At 38.7% G+C, this 20,174-nt stretch overlaps 1 protein-coding gene across 1 annotated transcript; it reads right to left on the reverse strand.

Moving 5' to 3' along the window:
* Window positions 1–715: 715 nt before the first annotated feature.
* LOC5578444 lies at window positions 716–15,899 on the reverse strand. Its single transcript, XM_001656915.2, has 6 exons — window positions 15,434–15,899; window positions 15,198–15,373; window positions 9,035–9,984; window positions 7,936–8,883; window positions 1,136–1,407; window positions 716–1,078 (listed from the first exon to the last, which is right to left on the reverse strand). Exons 1-6 carry the CDS (start codon window positions 15,565–15,567, stop codon window positions 805–807), a joined length of 2,754 nt encoding a protein of 917 aa, XP_001656965.1. The 5' UTR covers window positions 15,568–15,899; the 3' UTR covers window positions 716–804.
* Between the last annotated feature and the right edge of the window lie 4,275 nt (window positions 15,900–20,174).

Raw genomic sequence — 20,174 nt, forward strand, 5'->3', positions numbered from 1 at the left:
GCTTACGATGTCCTTCCATTCCACAACCCCGTGTAGATAAAATTCTTGAAGATTTGTTGGGGTGGGGGTAAGTATCACCAAATCTGGACAGCAAACACACTCTTTGTCGTTGTTAGCTTCAAGCTAGAAAATTAATTAATTTATTTGAATGGTTTCTCAATGCTTACTACTAAAGTACTCACAATTTTAGTGTACAAACTATGGAGTATGAATGAATCGTATCGTAAGCACTACTATAATGTTATAAGGGCTGGGAATTTAGAGAGCATTCGTTAGCAACATATCTAATTAATTTGAAGAAATTCATAGATTACTTACAATAATAAATTCAATTGGAAAAAAATGAAAATTGCCTTGAAATACAATTACGTTTCTGTTAAATTCAATAGACTGCAGCGTAAAGATTTATCGTAAGTTCAATAACAGTTTTGCTCTGAGTTATACACAATGGAAATATAGTTAGATAGATGACTTTCGTGTTTCTCTATCCTTGACGTTTCTACGGTCTCCCCTATCGCAGACAGATCGTTCAAGAACGACCTGTTGGAAACCGATCGTCATTGGTAACGGCGTCGCTGCACCGAGGGGTGTTGTCGGCAGAACTTTAAATGCTATTTTTTTTATTAAGAAAAATATTGTATGTTTAAGACAAAGGTACATGTACTCTGAAAAATAATTTTAAAATGTCATCAATCGTAGTACCAAAAAAGCGGAATAGGTTTAAGTAAGTTCCATATATTTGATTACTTGCTGAAAAAACTAAGAATACCTCCAGCATATGTCCATTCTGAAAGCAACGCCTCGTCATAGAGACGTTTCGTCTAGTTCCGATTTGTTGGGTAGTTCGCTATCTTTACCAGCTTCATTCAGCTGTTCAGCACTAACACTTCGAGCACCAATGATCGTTTCATTGTCCTCATCGGGCGTATTTCCGTTCATACAAAACAGTAGACTTTCGCTCATTTTTGATTCGCTCAAATGCTCCAAATCAGCATCGGAGTCATAATCGTCCGACTGGCTTGAAAACGACAAATCTGCCGGGCTGTCCGTCATAACGCTACGACTCAGAAGATAGTCCCTGAAATAAATGATTCGTTGAAATGATAATACATTTATCCAGAACAATGACCCGTACCTGAATGTACTTGTCAAAGAACTTCCTTCTTCATCTGTACCTTGTACTACCGAACCGCCGTTATGGTCCAATCCGCTATTCGTATGCTGCGATGCGTTATCGGTAATCGGGTATGGTTTCAGTGGTGGTTCCGACGTAACGTCGTCTTCATCTTCCTCTCGCAAGCTGGAAAAACTTGTTTGACTGGTGTAGGTGGTATGTTGTTGATCAGCGGTGTTCAATCCCGCCAGCAGCATTACCGGCTTGCGGGAGCGTGGGGTCATAATCGATTCCTAATGAGATAGAATTAGATGGAGGATCAAGAGTTAGAATGCTCATGTTTATTTAAAAAAATACTAGAAGTCATACTTTAAGCAAGAATAAATCATGTTTCATTCAAATGAAATATGAAGAAGCTTGAAAGCGGATTGTTAACGATAAGCCGAATATGTAGTACGCTAGTAAAGAAGAAGTGAGGATACGATAACAGTTTGTCGGAAAAAGATTTGTCGTTACTTCCATAGCATAAGACAGAATAAAAGGGAAAAAATAAAGGCAATTACACAATAGATAGGTACCTATTTGTAGAAACAAACGACAAAACATATCACTCCATATTGCAAACGCTATTATTCGAATCGAGACTTTCACACCCCGCTATACGAGATTAAGGTAAACTAAGGGAGAATAAGGTACCATGGGGCAAGTTGATAATGGAAATCGTACAGTTGAGATTCTTTAAATTCTAAAGACTGTAAATTGAAATAAATGAGGTCGTTTATATTTTTTAGCTCCCACCAAATATAAGCGGTATGTTGAGATTGATTTTTATGTAAAATTGAAGAAAAAGTACAGAAAATGTTTTTGAAAAACAACCCTACTTTTCACAATCGTTTTGAACAATAAATTGAAAAACTAACAGTTATATTTACGATTTCTATTAACTTCAACATTTGTTAAGGAGTCCCAATGAACAATAACATATGAAGGTAAGATGTAAATAAAATTAGTATTAATCTTGGCAATTCAAATAACTTCTGTTCAGTTATATTTGTTCAAATGATTCGACAACAATATAACGACAACATTTTCAATGTTAGTTCTTACATCATGGGATAGCGATTACATTTCTACTCTATAGAATTTCCACCGTTCGTTATTTGTTTTTGAGGAAGTCAGATATAACGTCGGATAACTCTTCGGGAGAAATCATTTCTTGGAACGGAACCTTCAAAGAAGTGTTCAGAATCTGTTTTGTCATTTTCATGTCTTGAACTTACATACACATTCTACGGGATTTCCGTGCGTTCTCTTATAATTGTAATTTTTCAATCATCGTATTCCTTTCAATCAGCTGTCCGAAGTATACACATTAAAATTGTAATGTTTGGCAAACTCTTTTAGAAAAGTCTCATGATGTTTTAAAGCTTTTAATGCTTTGAGTAAAGTGTTTCTTGAATAGGGTCCTAAAGCCTTGTCCCAATTTCAGTGCCAAACGCTTAACTTTAGGCTAAAAACACATGTTTACTAATTTTTTTTTAATGTTTTTCGGTTATTTAAGCCCAAAAAACATTTTTTATGTTTATTTCGAGATTTTGTCACACCCCTTGGCTTAAACTCATGTTTTGAGTGTATTTTGTTTTCCGTGTCCCTTCCGAAATGTCAGATAGAATTTTGTTGACTAAGCAAATGTCAAACATGATCATAAGTGTCAAGGTTCATATATGGATCCAATTTTGAAATTAAAGTTTAAATGTGATATGGGTAGCCGTTATTTGAGTGGGAAAAATTGCTAAAGCAGTTGCAGTAACATGCTCTTTCGTGTTATTAAATAAAAACAAGATTTCATTAAACATTTTAGGACCCTATTATCAGCATGTTCTGTTTTTCTATGGTTATTGGAACTTTGTTTACTCATAGCTACCTAAAAAGCTAACACAAATTCAATCTCTAGTGAGAAACTTTTTACTTGCCCCGCGTGATGAACGGTATTTTAATTTAGTTATTTTTAGGCCTACATCGAATCAGGCAAACTTAGAAATGGCAAAGAAAATTATTTTCCGCAATCTTTTTCCACTGAAAATATTAAAATAGGATTGCATGACGCCAACTTGTTACGGAGTAATAACAGGTTAACTATGCTCCGCTCTATTGTGCAATAATGGTTGAAAAATCTCAGGAATCTCTCACCTGTCATAATGTTCTGAATGGTCTTAAAATTTTACGCATGAATTTAAAACGGTATGTGAATTACCGTTGTTCGGTCTCACCGCAACGATATCTCCCATTCGCTTTAGGCTAGGCGCACTCGTAAACAGCAGCAGCGCAGCCGTGTGCATTCAATTTCCCTGCTTTCGCCCCTGATAGCAGCAAGCAGCCCAATTGCTTTGATGCTGTTGCTTTGGGCTGCGTGATGCTAGCTGTTGGCGTATCACACCTTTGCACTGTGTTTTAATTCCTCGTTTTCATGCGCTTTTTGAATAGCGCCCTAACCGTTGATTTTAGCGATATAGTTTGTTCGGAGAAGTTTCTTGGTATATTAAGGCGCAACTTTTGACGAAAAAATTTTTGTGATCAATCCACCTAGCAGTGAGATAGAAAAACTATTTTTTCAAAAAATTTAGATAGACATATGGTGTCTTCGGCAAAGTTGTAGAATTGGCAATTTGAAACAACTTTGTCGAAGACACAATTTTTCTATCTCTTATACTTTTTGAGATATATGCCGTTGTATGTGAATGAGCTAGAACAATCTCACAGATTTCAGTAAGTTGATCGAAAGTATTTATCATTTGATGACTCTTCATGGTATTAACTGAAATTTGTCAAAAATGAGTGCTTCGTGAAGCCCAAGCAGGACAGTTCGGTTTTGCGTCGTCCGATAGATTTGGCTCACGTTTTCGCGCATGTTTTCGTCGCCGGAGATTTTTTTTTCCTGTTTTCAAGCGTCTTGCTGGGTAGTGCTTCGTGAAGCCCAAGCAGGACAGTTCAGTTTTGCGTCGTCCGAAAAATTTGGCTCACGGTTTCGCGCATGTTTTCGTCGCCGGAGATTTTTTCTTTTTTCCTGTTTTCAAGCGTCTTGCTGGGTAGTGCTTCGTAAAGCCCAAGCAGGACAGTTCAGTTTTGCGTCGTCCGATAAATTTGGCTCACGGTTTCGCGCATGTTTTCGTCGCCGGAGATTTTTTTTTTCCCTGTTTTCAAGCGTCTTGCTGGGTAGTGCTTCGTGAAGCCCAAGCAGGACAGTTCAGTTTTGCGTCGTCCGATAGATTTGGCTCACGGTTTCGCGCATGTTTTCGTCGCCGGAGATTTTTTTTTTTCCTGTTTTCAAGCGTCTTGCTGGGTAGTGCTTCGTGAAGCCCAAGCAGGACAGTTCGGTTTTGCGTCGTCCGATAGATTTGGCTCACGTTTTCGCGCATGTTTTCGTCGCCGGAGATTTTTTTTTTTTTTCCTGTTTTCAAGCGTCTTGCTGGGTAGTGCTTCGTGAAGCCCAAGCAGGACAGTTCGGTTTTGCGTCGTCCGATAGATTTGGCTCACGTTTTCGCGCATGTTTTCGTCGCCGGAGATTTTTTTTTCCTGTTTTCAAGCGTCTTGCTGGGTAGTGCTTCGTGAAGCCCAAGCAGGACAGTTCGGTTTTGCGTCGTCCGATAGATTTGGCTCACGGTTTCGCGCGTGTTTTCGGCTCCTAAGATTTTTTTTTTCTGTTTTGGAGCGTCTTGCTGGGTAGGTATTTGGAAGGCACAAGCAAGACGGTTTGTTTTCGGGACGCCAAGAAGTTTTGCTGTCAGTATCAGTTTTGTGTTCAGTCGAGGATGGTTTACCAACTGGTGAGTTCGTTTCATTCTTGTGATAACACATATTTTCTTGAAAGCGTAACTTTTAAGTAATTTTAAAACAAACTTTGTATGGTTCGTCACTATAAGTGTCGGCATTATGTTTTTTTCTTATACAATTTCAATATACATATATTTGTCTCTTTTATACGTTATTAAAAATTATCTTTTGAATTGTTCGACATTGTGAATGTTGACGTATTTTTTAAAACTTGTACCATATCGAGACAAAATGCACAGTAATACTCATATGTAATTTTCAAACAAACTATGTATAGTTCGTCACTACAAGTGTCGGCATTATTCCTGTTTCATATAATTTAAAATATATACATGTAATTTTCAGTTTTCGTCATTAATAAAAACATCTTTTGAATAGAGTAGTGTTTGATCCTTCGACCTTGACACTTGCTCCTGCTGGGGCGGGTGATGAGGGCAGGATCAAACATGTCGCGCGTCGGTAGTGAAGCGGTGAAAAAGTGATCGGTTCGTTAGTAGTGTTTGATCCTTCCACCTTGACGCTGGCTCCTGCGGGAGCGGGTGATGAGGGCAGGATCAAATATGTCGCGCGTCGGTAGTGAAGCGGTGAAAAAGTGATCGGTTCGTAAGTAGTGTTTGATCCTTCGATCTTGACGCTTGCTCCTGCGGGGGCGGGCGATGGGGCAGGATCAAACTTGTCGCGCGTCGTTCGCTCAGAGAAATGAAAAAGCGCCGCGGATCGCTAGTAGTGTTTGATCTATTGATCGCGTCGCTTGCTCTTGCGTGGGCGAGTGACGAACACTTGTTCGGCGTTTAATGCGATTATCGAATTATTTCGCGAATCCGGTTAGGCGTGATTATATCATGGCTCGCATCACCAAACATTGGTGACTCCCAGATCTTTACCTTATCCCACTAACCCAATATCCTCTCCATGACAACCGTGGAGATGCAGAGGTGATCTCGGTCTCTAGTAACAACGGTAGTCACACTAACATTCCTTCCATTCCCCGATGACCGTAAGGACGTGGCCGGCGCCGTTATTGACTTTTAAATTTGAGCTCTCGATTTGTGCACATTGAAGAATGGTAAGCTAATCCCAAGCCCCATTCATTAATTCCCTGTGCAACTTCGATTGTTCTGGTCAATCACGGAGTAGCAACTACGAATTGTACGGTCATCTATGCTTATGCTTATGCTTATGCTTTATATGCCGTTGTATGTGAATGACCCCTAAAAATTATATTTTTTATCATAACTTTTTTCCAAGATTTTTAACATTTTTTGTGTTTTCTACAAAGTTGTGTGTCATAGAAAAACCCGTGTTTTTGCTTAACATATCATCACCCTATCTTTTGAAGTAACAAAGTTATTCATGAATTACTCTTTTTTCAAGGGGTAGTTTAGGCCTCTATAACTGACTTCGGCGCAAAATGGCGCAGACAACTCTTACAAATCATGAAAGTACCATACCTTTCGGCAGTTGATAAAAACTTTTGTCTATAAGCGTCTTTGCATGGGTTTTTACTATCAAACAAATAAGCCTTATTAAAACGAATTCGACTGACAATTCTTTTACTTTAAGAGATAGAGAGGTGCAATGTTCAGCAAAAACACGCGTTTCAAGATGTTTAACAACTTTGTAGAAGACATGAAAAATGTTAAAAATTTAAGTAAAAAGTTATAATCGAAAATGATTTTAAATTATTTTTTTCATACAAATTTGTGTACTTTAAGTTAAAAAATTCGTAACTCTTTTACAAGATTTTTAACATTTTTCATATCTTCTACAAAGTTGTTAAACATCTTGAAACGCGTGTTTTTGCTGAACATTGCACCTCTCTATCTCTTAAAGTAAAATAATTACCAGTCGAATTCGTTTTAATAAGGCTTATTTGTTTGATAGTAAAAACCCATGCAAAGACGCTTATAGACAAAAGTTTTTATCAACTGCCGAAAGGGAAGATATGGTACTTTCATGATTTGTAAGAGTTGTCTGCGCCATTTTGCGCCGAAGCCAGTTGTAGAGGCCTAAACTACCCCTTCTAAAAAGAGTAATTCATGAATAACTTTGTTACTTCAAAAGATAGGGTGATGATATGTTCAGCAAAAACACGGGTTTTTCTATGACAAACAACTTTGTAGAAAACACAAAAAATGTTAAAAATCTTGGAAAAAAGTTATTTTTTAGGGGTCATTCACATACAACGGCCTATATCTCAAAAAGTATAAGAGATAGAAAAATTGTGTCTTCGACAAAGTTGTTTCGAATTGCCAATTCTACAACTTTGCCGAAGACACCATATGTCTATCTAAATTTTTTGAAAAAATAGTTTTTCTATCTCACTGCTAGGTGGATTGATCACAAATTTTTTTTCGTCAAAAGTTGCGCCTTAATATACCAAGAAACTTCTCCAAACAAACTATATCGCTAAAATCAACGGTTAGGGCGCTATTCAAAAAGCGCATGAAAACGAGGAATTAAAACACAGTGCTTTGTAATGTAAAGATCATCCGTATTACCTCTAGGATATAAAAGAGGCACCCTTTCAGTTGTGAGTTAGTTGTAAGTTGTGACTGTAACTGTAGAGTATCGTTTCCCCACCGAGCAGGAGCACTGCCTCTCGGTGGTGGTAATAAATCATCGTCAGTAGTAGAAGTACAGTTTGTTCGTTATTTCGTCTGCCTCTCCGGGACCAAAAAGAAAAATAACGTAGGGCCTGGTCAACCCTGGACAAAACAACCGTTCAGTAAAATATTTTCACTTCACAGCATTATTTTCACTTATCCCATTTACCCATTTGCCCCGCGATACCTTATAGAAAACATTTTCACTAACACATTAAAAAGAAAACAACGTGCCCACTTTAGAAATTACATTTCTAATAGCGCTCTAATAGAGCTGTAACTCCTACGAATTGCGATAACAATTTGCAGACTTTCAAAGGCACTAAACTGATTCTGCAACTAGAAACACTTTCACTACATAAGGAACCATTGAATAGTACCAACCTGCATCGATTTGGGCATCCGTTGAGTAGATTTGGTGATCGGTGACATCGAGTTCCTACCGTTAATCGCCGGAGTACTCGTCAGGTATCCGACGTTCCACGCGTTGACCTCTAGGTTTGCATTGTTCTCGTTTACCGTTTGTGCGTAGTCCTCATTGGGAAACGATTTCGTATTACCGAGAAGCTTCGAAACTGCAATAATCCGACAACTCTCTTCACTACCCCCTATCGATTTCCTCGCGCTTCTCAAGTTATCCTCGAAGCAACATTTGAGCAACGACGCCGAAGAGCACTTTTTGCCAGATCTGTGATCCTGACCGAATGGAAATCGAAGGCTACCCATCGATACACCTTTGATGAGCTTATTTTTCAAGAAAGACATTTTCTTCTCCTTGCTTCCTCGATCGTGGCGATCTTCCTGCATGATCGAGCTCAAGTTCGGTTCCGATTTATACTTTGACCGACTATCACTCAAATTAGGTGAGCAGTATCTATCTTCTTCGTTATCGCTAAGCGTTCTGCCTTCTGCGTCGTGAATCTCGTGACTGTCATCGTCTTCGTCACCGATATCATCATCTTCTTGTTCAACGAAATCTTCATCGTCCTCGGGTGGTGGAGGTTCATCGTCCGGATTCAGTCGAAATCGTTTGACAATCACATCATCTTCTTCAACTAACTCTAATGAAACGACGGGTTCTTTGGTGGTACATCGATACGAATCCATCGAAGTGCTAGACGTGGAACTATTGCTTCGTTTGACTATGGACGACAATGCGGGCGATTGGGAATATGAGCTTGAAGCGATACCCTCTAAAGATGACGACGATGACGAGATTGACGTGGAAGAAGATCGCTTTCCTAACATTCCAGGAGAATCCACTGTTGCAGGTAGTGGACTCTGGAATAGAACTCGCTGCTTGGGAATGAGCGGGGTTGACCCATTTGGAGTCTGATCGATCAATAGGACACGAAAGCATGATTTCAAAGGAGCCGAAACATGGATTCATGCGCATTAGTGACAATGAAATGGATGCCAAGCATGCAAAGAGAAATGCAGTTAATGATCGTGTTTCATGGTAGTTGAAGCAAAGTGACCTTACCTGTATACTAACTGGAGTGTGACTATTTCGTTTCGGAGTCTTAGATATCGGATGCTTGTGGAAAATATGTCGCTTTATCGAATCACCGAAAGATTTAACCATTTTGTTACTCGAACCACTGGAATTCTTCTCTCTTAGCATCAGCACTTGCAGTGGCGTACCGTGTCCATTTTCACGATTGAACTGTTTGATAAGCTTTTTCTTTTTGGAGGATTCCGGTAGACTTTGAATGTGCGCATAGAGTTGAGCCAGGGCAGTATCGGTTGAATTCTGGACGTGTGCTTCTGCCGTTTTCTCGCGATCGACGAAAGTGTAAACCGTATTTGCTACGGAATCTGATGTTACCGATTCATCCAGTATGTGCTCCGGGGACATTGTTTTGCGCCGCTTTCGCTCCACAAAATAAGCCCGAATGTCCGTTGCCAGTTTGGGTGGAATGTGGAACAACCGTGGTCCAGTCTTGATCATAAAACTTATTATACCAAACATTTGCTGAGTGGTGGCATGTAAAGCTTCTGGGGACAATTTTCGGGGGCATATTAAATGTGGCGTGAAAACTGTGGCTAAATTATCCGCAGACATCTTATTGGTGCCTTCGTGCTGCACGGTTTTATATAACATTTCAATTATACATTCTAAAAGCTTATTGTTCTCCTTGGGAAGTAAAAGTACCAGAAGCTGTATAACATGCAGTAATCGTTCTTCCCGAAAAGCTATCGAATCTTTAGAGTGACAAAAATCTGCCACTTGGCAGTATGCTGGATAGTAATGTTCAGTCAAAAGGGGCTCAGAGAGATCAGCTAGGAAGTTTTTTAGAACGCTTGCGCAGTCATGAGCCGTGAAGTCTCCATTCTCCAAATTGATAGGAACTCCATGAATAAGAGCATTTTTAAGTTCACTTTGTCGTTGTAGCGAACCAGTTTTTCGGAAAATACCTTCTTGAGATATATCTGCAAATAGAAACGTTATATCAGACTTATTACACAGTGCAATTTTTTCGAGATTATCGAATGTGAACAAAATTCTATCTTCAGATGTTGAAAGTACACACCCAAAATGGCAAACCCCTGTTTGGATTTTGAAAAATTAGTTCAAAATTTGGAGTTAAGTTCTTTTGATTTTTTCTAAAATTCAGCGAAATCTCACAAACTTTTTGGAATTTAGCACTACGATGAAGCAAGTAACAGTACAAAAAGAAAATCACTCCGATTAATTCTACTGCACTCGCTGTTATTATGGACACTTTTATCATGAATGCGTGAAGAACAAGGCAATAGTGTTTGTTTGGGCAAACCATCACCATCACATCCAACCGTATGATCGGCTCTGAGCTCTTCCTCTACAGCATCTACTACTGCATCATTCTAATACATAGTTAATCAATAACACAACGTAGTCTAGTCCGATTGAGTGTACACTTTGTTAAATTAAGAATGTGAAATAAATGTTTTACTATCTGTAAGAAATGTCGTCCATCGAGCCTATCCTGCCACTTGCTCGATCAGTGTTTATATTCAGAGAATAATTGCAAAATGCATTGCAATAATACCTCGAAATAAAGTAACTCGATTTTTATTTTCGTTACGTTATATCGAAGCAAAATAAATGCTACTTTTATTATTTCATTGGAGTAATCCTTAAAAAAAATGTGTTTTAGAAAAAAACATTGACGAAATCTTTGAACACTCGAAAAAAACTATAAAAGAAGATTGTTCCTTTCAGCAAGTTATTGTTGAATAGTCCATGATCATTTCTAGCAGGCAATTATTAATCTTTATTTGAGTGGCTTTTCGCCCTTGGCGAGTTCGCCACTTTTTAACAACAAAAAGACTAGCCAGATGGGCTAGCCAAGACGGATTACATTGAAGGTTTTCACAGATTTAACGTTACTAATTACTTTACAGTTAACGCATTTAGGTTTTCTAACGGTTAAAAAAGTGTTTGTAATAATTCTTACAGTTAGGCATGAGAAAACCGTACCGTGTCTCCCATCCTCCATAAGAATAAGTACGACTTTGATCGAGTTAGTATGTAAATTGAACAGATGATAAATAACTACCATAAAATTAAACATTACATATACTTTGCATTTGGACAAATTGAAGTGAATTTGCGAAAAAGTTACACGTCTCGTCGTTGAGAATCGAACTTACGACTTCCTGTTCACTAGATAGGACGCGTTATTCGTAGACGGGGTTGGTGGTCTGATGGCTACCGCTTCTGTTTCATATGCAGAAGGTTATGGGTTCAATCCCAGGCCCGTCCCTTTCCTCGTACTTTGTAGTTGTATATCTCTCACTTTGCTTCTATCTTCCATTCTAAATATATCACACTCAAACTATTCGTTCATAGCAAACGCTAGAACCAGAGACGGACAAGAAACCGTTTCCCTAACGCTTCCTACTTCCACGCGCTCGCCTTTCTTACGCCTGATACATAGGCAGTCTGCTAACCACAAAAGCAAACCTCTCTGCCATGCCTTTCCCCCAATCCAAAACACTCCCGCATGAACTGACGTGGATGCAGTGGAATATACGGTCTACGTGGGAGTCAGTTCAATGCATCATCAACTCCTCCCCCTTCCCCTCATTGGTCAGCATTCTGACGTGGCAGGTGCCATTGTTGCCTAAAAATAGAAGATCACCAGCACTTATACACTGAGGATGCCTGTTAGTCCCAAGCAGCCATTCGGTTGGTTCCTTGTGTAAGTGCAGTTGATCTGGCGATACTGGAGTGCATCCACGGGCGGCCAATCAAGCTCAAGCTCAAGCTCAAGCTCAACTAGATAGGACGCGTTATTCGTACACCACAAGAGAACTCATGGACGCAGAAGACAGAATGAATTCTATTTGAGCTCAATAATCACGTGGTCCTCTTTTGCAAAGCGCACCTCGCACCTAGACGACCATCCAAACACAACGTTTTCTATTTAGGGATGGGGAGCGACTCAATCTCTTTCAGTGCTACACGCCCTGCTAGGAGACAGCACCTTAAATTTGAAAGATACGTGCAAGAGTAATTCACGCGCCAAACATTCCACTTGAATTCATTTCACTAATATTTATGTGACTGTCAAAACTATTACACACGATGAACAAAATCATTACCACTTTATGTTTATGACTTTATTACATATAGTCAGTGCAGACAAAATCTAGAACGAACACAAACTCCGCCTGCGTCGCTGGAGCACAAAACTGCAAAGTGCTCGCCAGTCCAGCGACGCGATAGTTGAGCGACGTTTAAAATCCACAACTATAATTTTTTGCAAAGCACCTATTAAGCTTGTCTGCCTTCAAAGCATACCTTGCTAAAATTTTCCTATTTTTTTTGTGCTGGTACGAAAGGGATTGAAAGAATAGAGATTGTGCTTTGGGACGATTCAAATATGACGTCCATCGTTTTTCGAGATTTCTAGACCCCCTCCCCCCTCTGTCACGCGTTTTCCCATACCTAATACATGCAGTGTCACACTTTTATAGACCCCCCCCCCTCCCCTAAACGATGGACGTCATTTTTGGATGATCCCTTTGCTTTGTCTCACACAAAAACAAAATGACTTTGCTTCGAATTTACTCGCAGAGAATGGGAGACGCACAGGGAGCCGGATCTTATTCTTGGCACTTTTGATTTACGTCGGCAGTGGGTTTTTTAAAAGCTACAGAGCTCATATTTGGCCATAATATGCGTCGTACTGAAGCGATTCTTATTACAAGGTTTCAGACCATTCGGCTAAGAAAAACCCCCCATGCCAAAGTGAATCATGGAAGTGTTCAAGTAGTTCTGCATCTCAATTTTTTTTAGAGTGAAACGCATGTTTTTTTCACAGCTCTAGACATTCTCTGTGTACATGCAATGCATAGCCGAGAGTGCATTATTTCTTAAGTATTGAAAGATTACACCCTACACGCCCACGACGTGCTGGACGAGATTTCTTTAGTGCTTGGCTCACAATGGGAGCGAGCCATTTGGCATTAGGTCGTTTGTTGTTTGCCATTACGGGTGTGTACTTTCAAGCAGTAAAAACACCATTGGTAATCGAGTGTGTAGCTCGTTGTTTTTGAGCAAATGAACGGACAAAGACAAAAACTATAACCACTGGTAGGGTGATGTGCTAGTAGCCATCGTATTAAGCATTGATCAGTGAGAACTGTAATTTCCTCAGTATTGCAGTGAATGATGCTGATACAAACCGATGCCAAACAATTCTTTCTCAAAACGGCTTTAGCGTTGTACAATAACATTTTGATAAATCTTGATCTCTTTTTGGAAATAATGCAAAGAAAATGCATCTATTCTCAATCCGTCGTATCGTTTTCAACTCCGTCGCAGTCAGCTTCCAGATTCGTCTCACAACTTACGGCTCACTGTGTGTATTGAGTGGTTAAAACCAGGGATTGAATCCTGAGAAAATTGAGAGAATCTCTCACGTATCGCTCTCTGTAACTATCATAACATGCTGCACATTATGAGAGACTGTTTCTCGTATACTGCTACAAGTTTGATCAGATTGGGGGGATAGTAGTGCATGATAAAACCCCTCTAAACATGCTCCAAGCCTGGGGGACACTGTTGTTATTGGAAGTTCGTGGATTGTTTATCGTGCCAGTAAAGAAAAACACCTATCCCCAACGGTAAACAAGCGAGAAAAATGGATTTTATCATCGCTCTCTCGTTGGGGCTCTCGCTCGCTGCTTCCATTTATCAGACTTGTTACACCTTGCGATACAATGACGATCGTGGACCGCAACAGATGGGATGTTTTTCTTTGCTTGCTTTGATCGTGCTTCATTCTCAAATGAGAGCGAATTCTGCAACGCCTGGTTAAAACACAACATATCAACGCTATAATAAAATGTTTGACTAGAATATATAGATCTACGGGCATCTCCCTCCATTCCTTCAGCATGATGGAATATACTAATTTCCTTTGAAATTAATTGTTCGTCATCAAAATTCAGCCCAAACATATGAACACAATTCCTTTTGACCGTACAATTATGGCATTTGCTCACAGTGCAGCGAAAACAACACATTCAAAGGAACCGTATTTTTACGTCGAGCGTCGCGCACACGTTGATGCGCAAAGCTTTTTTTTCAGTACGACGGATTTAACTTTGTTTACATTCTCAATTATACGCAGCGGTTGAGGAAATTTCGTAAAATTTGGTGATTTATTGAAGTTTTACGGCGTGTGATTGGAATGAAATCCTTCAGTGAAGAAGTACGAAGGATTTCCATAGTGAAAATAAGTGCCCGACGAAGTAAGTCACCCACAGGGGCGGGAAGAAACTTGTGTTGGAAAGTGGTGTGGCTCAGTCGATCGCTAAGTATTTCTCTCAAATCGTGTTCGTCCATGCGATTTCGGTTAAAAAGTGCAAAGTGGATAATTGAACTGAAGTTATTTACCGAAATACAGTAGTTTTATTGCATTTTTGGTGTAGGAGTGTACAAACCATATTAGCTTTCACAAAATTACACTTGGATAATGAATCTATGTTGCAGGTAAGTTTGAATATCCGCCGTTATGGAACATTTAAAGTTTGATACGACGAATAGTAGCGCTTACGACGAAGTAGAACAAAACCCTAGATATGAAAGGATCTTCTTTATCATTCATTGTAGCATTGTAGTCCGCGGCTACAAAGCAAAGCCATGCTGAAGGTGGCTGGGTTCGATTCCCGCTCGGTCCAGGATCTTTTCGTAATGGAAATTTCCTTGGCTGCCAAAGAAAGCTTTCAGTTAATAACTGTGGATTGCTCATAACAACACTAAGCTGAGGAGCAGGCTCTGTCCCAGTGAGGACGTAATGCCAGGAAGAAGAAAAATCATTGTTGAAAAAAATCAGAGGGGGTTGTGTACAAGACACGACCGCATGACGTTAACTACGCCAAGTGATTTTTTTGCATTTGAATTTTACTCGATTTTCATAGTTGCAGCCTTCCTTTAGTTCAAACTCTAACATAATATCGTGACGGTCGCAACATTTTAGATTTTCAATTGACACCCAGTATATTGCCGTAAGACGTAGTTAACGTCAAAACTTGTAAATCCATTCGTCTGCTCAGTAACACCATGCTACACATTTGATTACCAATGATTTTTTTAATTAGATGATATTATTAAGTATAGCGAGAATTATACTAACGAACTGATAACTTACTTTTGTCCTGTATGAGAAAATCTATTAGCTGCCTTACAACTCGGATGTTTTGGGTAGTTAACACTGTTTTGGCCGTTTCCGGTGAATTTGATTTTGTAGATGCACATCCTCGAGCCTTCTTGTGAAATCCTTTCCACTTCTTTACTTTTACCTTCTCCAAGCTAGCAGGATCATTTCTGTAAAATAAATTGGGTAATAGTTGCATTCACATTACAAAATACTTATTCCACACTAACTCGGTATCTGTGTTCAAATCCAGCTCGAACGATAAGTGCATCCTGACTAGCGTAAGAAATTGTTCCGGGTGGTCATGCTTCAATCGATCAGCGATTTCCTGGTCCAACCGCACTGAGTTCGGCTTGTCACACATCTCGAAGACTCCCTTCAGCTTGTTTAAGTCAGGAAGACTGAGTTCAACACTCTTCACAATATTTCATTCTATTCTAACATTTTTAGACGTTTAGCTCACAAATAGACGAGTCGTCATTTAGAATGAAATAAATGGCTTACTATCATAACGTATTAGTGAAACATCATAATCAAGTGCAAAACTGTTTCTAAACCTATCAAACTAGATAAAATATACATAAAATCTAGGATTCTAATCAAAATAAAACAAATTTATAAAGTGGATAAGTGCAGTCCACTTGTACCTGCCCACTAAACACAAACCGACATTTTTTGACCGCGGTCGGTCTGTCACAAACGAAAAGGCCTTTTCAGTTTGAAAACATATTTTTTGTATTTTTTTTCTGTGCAGCGCCTTTTGCGAGCGTTCCGCGAAACAACCTCTCACACACACTGAACAAAAGCTCCTACCACTAATTGAATGATTTGTAATTCACATGGCTACAAATCTGCATATTACTCGTTTTGAATGATTTTTAAACAATATGATGCACCCATCAACTGCCGAACAAAAATCATCCAATTTTATGATGACTTTCAGTATACATCTGTATGACAATGTGTTGATAGTTGAACTTTAACAACACAAATGAGTAACATGCGGCTTATGAGGGATATTCATTTCTTCCATGCCCCAAATCAAAAATCATTCAATTATAGTCTAAAACTTCATTCGGATAGCAAATGATCCTTGACTTGAAATCATCCTTGTCAATCTAAACAAAAACATGGCGGCAGCAGCGGAACATAGCATTTCTTCTCGGATTTCGCAGGTAATTGCTCATTTTGATAGAAGCATTGGGAAGTATATTTACTTGTAATTTGTTAATTATTTTCAAGGTGACCAAGAACCGATAATCCTGGTTCGATCCAGGGACATTGGAGTGGATAATGTGGACACTTCCAGAATGCTTCAAACAGCTATATTAAAGGTGGCTCATCAGTGCGTGAATTGTTAATTGATTTTTATGTTGCCTATTATCATCAAAATAAATGATGACTTGTGGAAACCACCAATGGCTGATTACTTATTTTCAATTAGATTTCTTTTAAATCACGAAATAGAATGCAATGGGGTTTGTTTACATGTGTGTGTGATAATCATTCAATTTTAAACATATTTTACTTCAATATGAATCATTTTTCGACTGGATGATTTTCATACGATGCTATTTGTAAACAAATGATTTTGACAGCGATGAAAATCATCTTGTTTGTGTCTGAAAATAGGTATGGGGCTTAGATGAGGCAAAAATCATTCAATTGATGGCGGGAGATTTCGTTCAGTGCACGGAGAGAAAAAAACAATATCTCAAACGTGTGCTCAAATAAGGGCGTAAAGCTATGATCCAGGGTGATCAAAGTAATTTGGACAGACCGTTACGCGTATATATTGTGTATTTCTTTCACTACTGGACTGCGATGTGCGGTCTCATAAGTGCGAAAGTGAGAATAAAAGTGCGGGATTGCTTTCAATCCTGTTGGTGTCTTCAGAGCACTTATTCTTTGATTTACAAAGAATAAGTCCTCCGAGGACACCTACCCGATTTAATGCAATTGCGCACTTTTATTAGCGTTTCCGCACATGTAAAAACTTCTGCGATAGTCCAGTGGTGAAAGAAATGCGCAATATTATGCATACGAGTAATCGCTGCAACGTCGCTCAACTGTCGCGTCACTGGAGTGTTGAGCGCTTTGCAGTTTAGTGCTCCAGCGACGCATTGAAATAGCCTGATTCACTCGAGCACTAACATTAAAAGTTCGCTAACGACCAGCGACGTTTTGGTCGCGCGAAATAGTTGAGCGAAGTTTGTGTTCGTTCTTGTTTTTGTCTGCACTAACAATAATTTGGCCATTTACGGCAAAATCAAACGGAGGTGGCCAAATTATATACGCGTAACGCTCTGTCCAAAATACATAAAACACCCCATTCTCTGCATCGATCTTCTCTTCTGCTAATAAAGCTAAGTATGCTGTTCCGCTCAATAAAAGTAAAAATGTCTGCCCAAGAAATGGTCAAGAAATTTCCTACAGTGAGCTCCATTTGAATTGGGTACTAAAATGTTTAATGAATTCTTGTTTTTATTTAATAATACGAAAGAGCATGTTATTGCAACTACTTTAGCAAGTTTTCCAGCTTAAATAACGGCTATAACATTTTTAAACTTCAATTTTAAAAATGGTTCCAAATATGAACCTTGACACTTGTTATCTTGTTTGACATTCACTTTTTCGACAAAAATGCCACAGGGCATATAGTTTCAACACTGGGGTTGTTCCTATCTGACATTTCGGAAGGGACACGGAAAACAAAATATACCTAACCAACCAAACCAAACCAAAATCTAAAAAAACATAAAAAAATGTTTTTTGTACTTAAACCAATGAAAATCATTTCAAAATTGAGTAAACATGTGTTTCTGCCCTAAACTTAAGCGTTTGGTACTAAAATTGAGACTGGGCTTTAGGACCCTATTGACATTTTTTTTCAACTGCGTACTGCGGTCAAAGAAAAATGCTTTTCTTGAGCATTTCTTGCATAAAAATTTCCCACGCATCGAGATAGGCGATTACTTTTCTGTTGAAGTGCATACTTCGCTTAAAGGTGACAAGATGCATGTTTCTTAGCATGTTTTCACTTTAAAGCCTGTTCACCAATTTCACCTTTCCACCTTTCGCTGAATAGGATGAGTGGGTGTCCTCGAAATGTTACAGCCCCGCATAATCATGAACCATATTAGCACTGTTTGCAATATTGTCTACAACTACTTCAAACGATATCTGAACCATTCCGAACAAAATTCAGAATAACAATATACCCACAGTACCACAGACTGTTTTGCCAGTATGGGAAACGGTAATCAGACAAATAACAATGTGGGGAATAGGCAGTTAAGTTATGTAACCATAAAAAATCGTCGATTTTATCGAACCAAATTTTTCGTTTATTCATCAGATGGTAGACATACTATCCATTTTTCACTCAATCTACCACAAAAGAAACAGTTCTAGAATTGTAAAACAATATATTTTGAATAAAAACGTTTAATATTTGTGAAATTATAGGATTATGGCAGTCAACGGTATATCAACCCTATGCCATACTATTTTTTTCCTATTCATAATAATGAAACAAGACAATTCGTGTATCTACGAACAAATGTTGTATTAATATGTTCAAAGCTTAATATTGCATTGACTAAGTTAAACAATATAAAATCAATCATAGTCGATCTTGTCCTAATCAGCGGTAGGGATTCCGACCACCACCTTTAGCTCGATTATATTTTGTCTGTGGGCTACTCCAGAAACTTTACTTCCGCTGAAAGTTGCGAAACAGGTTCAAGTTGAATTCAGCGCCTAGATTCAGCATTGGGGATGATATTCTGGTTCCACGATCCGACGGCGCTATTGTAATATCTTTCAGAAACTCTTAAAAGAAAAAGAACATTGTCAACTCTGACTTCGATGAAAAATGATAATAACAGTTACCTGTAGATATGTTGCAGCACCACTCTGAAGTCCTAAGAAATATGCGTTCACTTCTGTAAACACAGAAACCAAATCAAGTACGTTGTTTTGAGCAATTTAACATGAAATATCTTACCAAACAAGTTTCGACATTCTATTCGCAGAAATGAACACAAATATGGCAGTTTTACTGGTGAAAAATTTTCTCCGGTTTCACAAAACGCACACAAGTGCAATATAACTATACCGCGTACGGTATGTTTACTATCAAACCATAAGACTTCACCGTATGTGTGACAACTTTTCATGATACTAAATAGTATGCAATCATATTTGAATGTTTTGCCAAATTGTATCCGTTTCCGATATAACCCACGTAAGTTTAGAGATAGTTGATTTATTCATATTTTCTAAGTATGGACTATATGGAACTGATTGATAGCAATTAGCTATACGGTAACCGTTAGCAGTAGATGTAGTGTGAGATACAGTACAAAACCGAAATATATTTGTAGTAACACAATCAAGCCACAATATTGGAATCAGTTAACGTATGATTTATGATTTTAATGTTGTTTGGAAAATTTGCCAAAGCGTTTTTTGCTCATACAAAATTCGAAGAATATTCATACAAAAAGCGTTACGAAGGGGTTAAAAATTTCCATTTTTGGTGTTATGAAATTTGCGATCCCTTCGGACGGTGCAATCTTGAAGTGAAAACATACCAACAAACTTGTATCATGCCCCCTTTATTCACAGAAGAAAGGATCCATGTATAGATATTGATCTTGTTACATTCGCCATAGTTCTACACGCAGCGAACTGGAATATAGAAAATCGAGGCAACCTGGAATCAAACCAAGTACCTTAGGATTACAACACTCGCCAATCAACACCTTCACACTTAATTTATTTCGCCGAGGCCGGTAAAAATAATTGCCGAGAACCCAACAGCTGAGATTTCGGCAAAAATCTCGGTAAAAGTTCAAAGTGCCGATTGAACTGCAAAATGTTAAATCAACCCAGCTGTCAAAATTTGACGAAAATATCGGCAATCATTTGCTGAAAATCTCGGCACACCGCTACCGAGATTCGGTA

The sequence above is a fragment of the Aedes aegypti genome, chromosome 3, assembly GCF_002204515.2.
Source record: "Aedes aegypti strain LVP_AGWG chromosome 3, AaegL5.0 Primary Assembly, whole genome shotgun sequence".
In the NCBI taxonomy this organism is placed as follows: domain Eukaryota; kingdom Metazoa; phylum Arthropoda; class Insecta; order Diptera; family Culicidae; genus Aedes; species Aedes aegypti.

What these genes read in the sequence shown, in the direction of transcription:
- LOC5578444 (XM_001656915.2), bottom strand. Translation starts at nt 15,567, where the DNA reads ATGTGTGACAAGCCGAACTCAGTGCGGTTGGACCAGGAAATCGCTGAT. An exon ending in GATTTGAACACAGATACCGA is followed by an intron (nt 15,374 to 15,433) that starts GTTAGTGTGGAA and finishes TTTATTTTACAG; the next exon opens with AAATGATCCTGCTAGCTTGG. An exon ending in TTTTCTCATACAGGACAAAA is followed by an intron (nt 9,985 to 15,197) that starts GTAAGTTATCAG and finishes TTCTATTTGCAG; the next exon opens with ATATATCTCAAGAAGGTATT.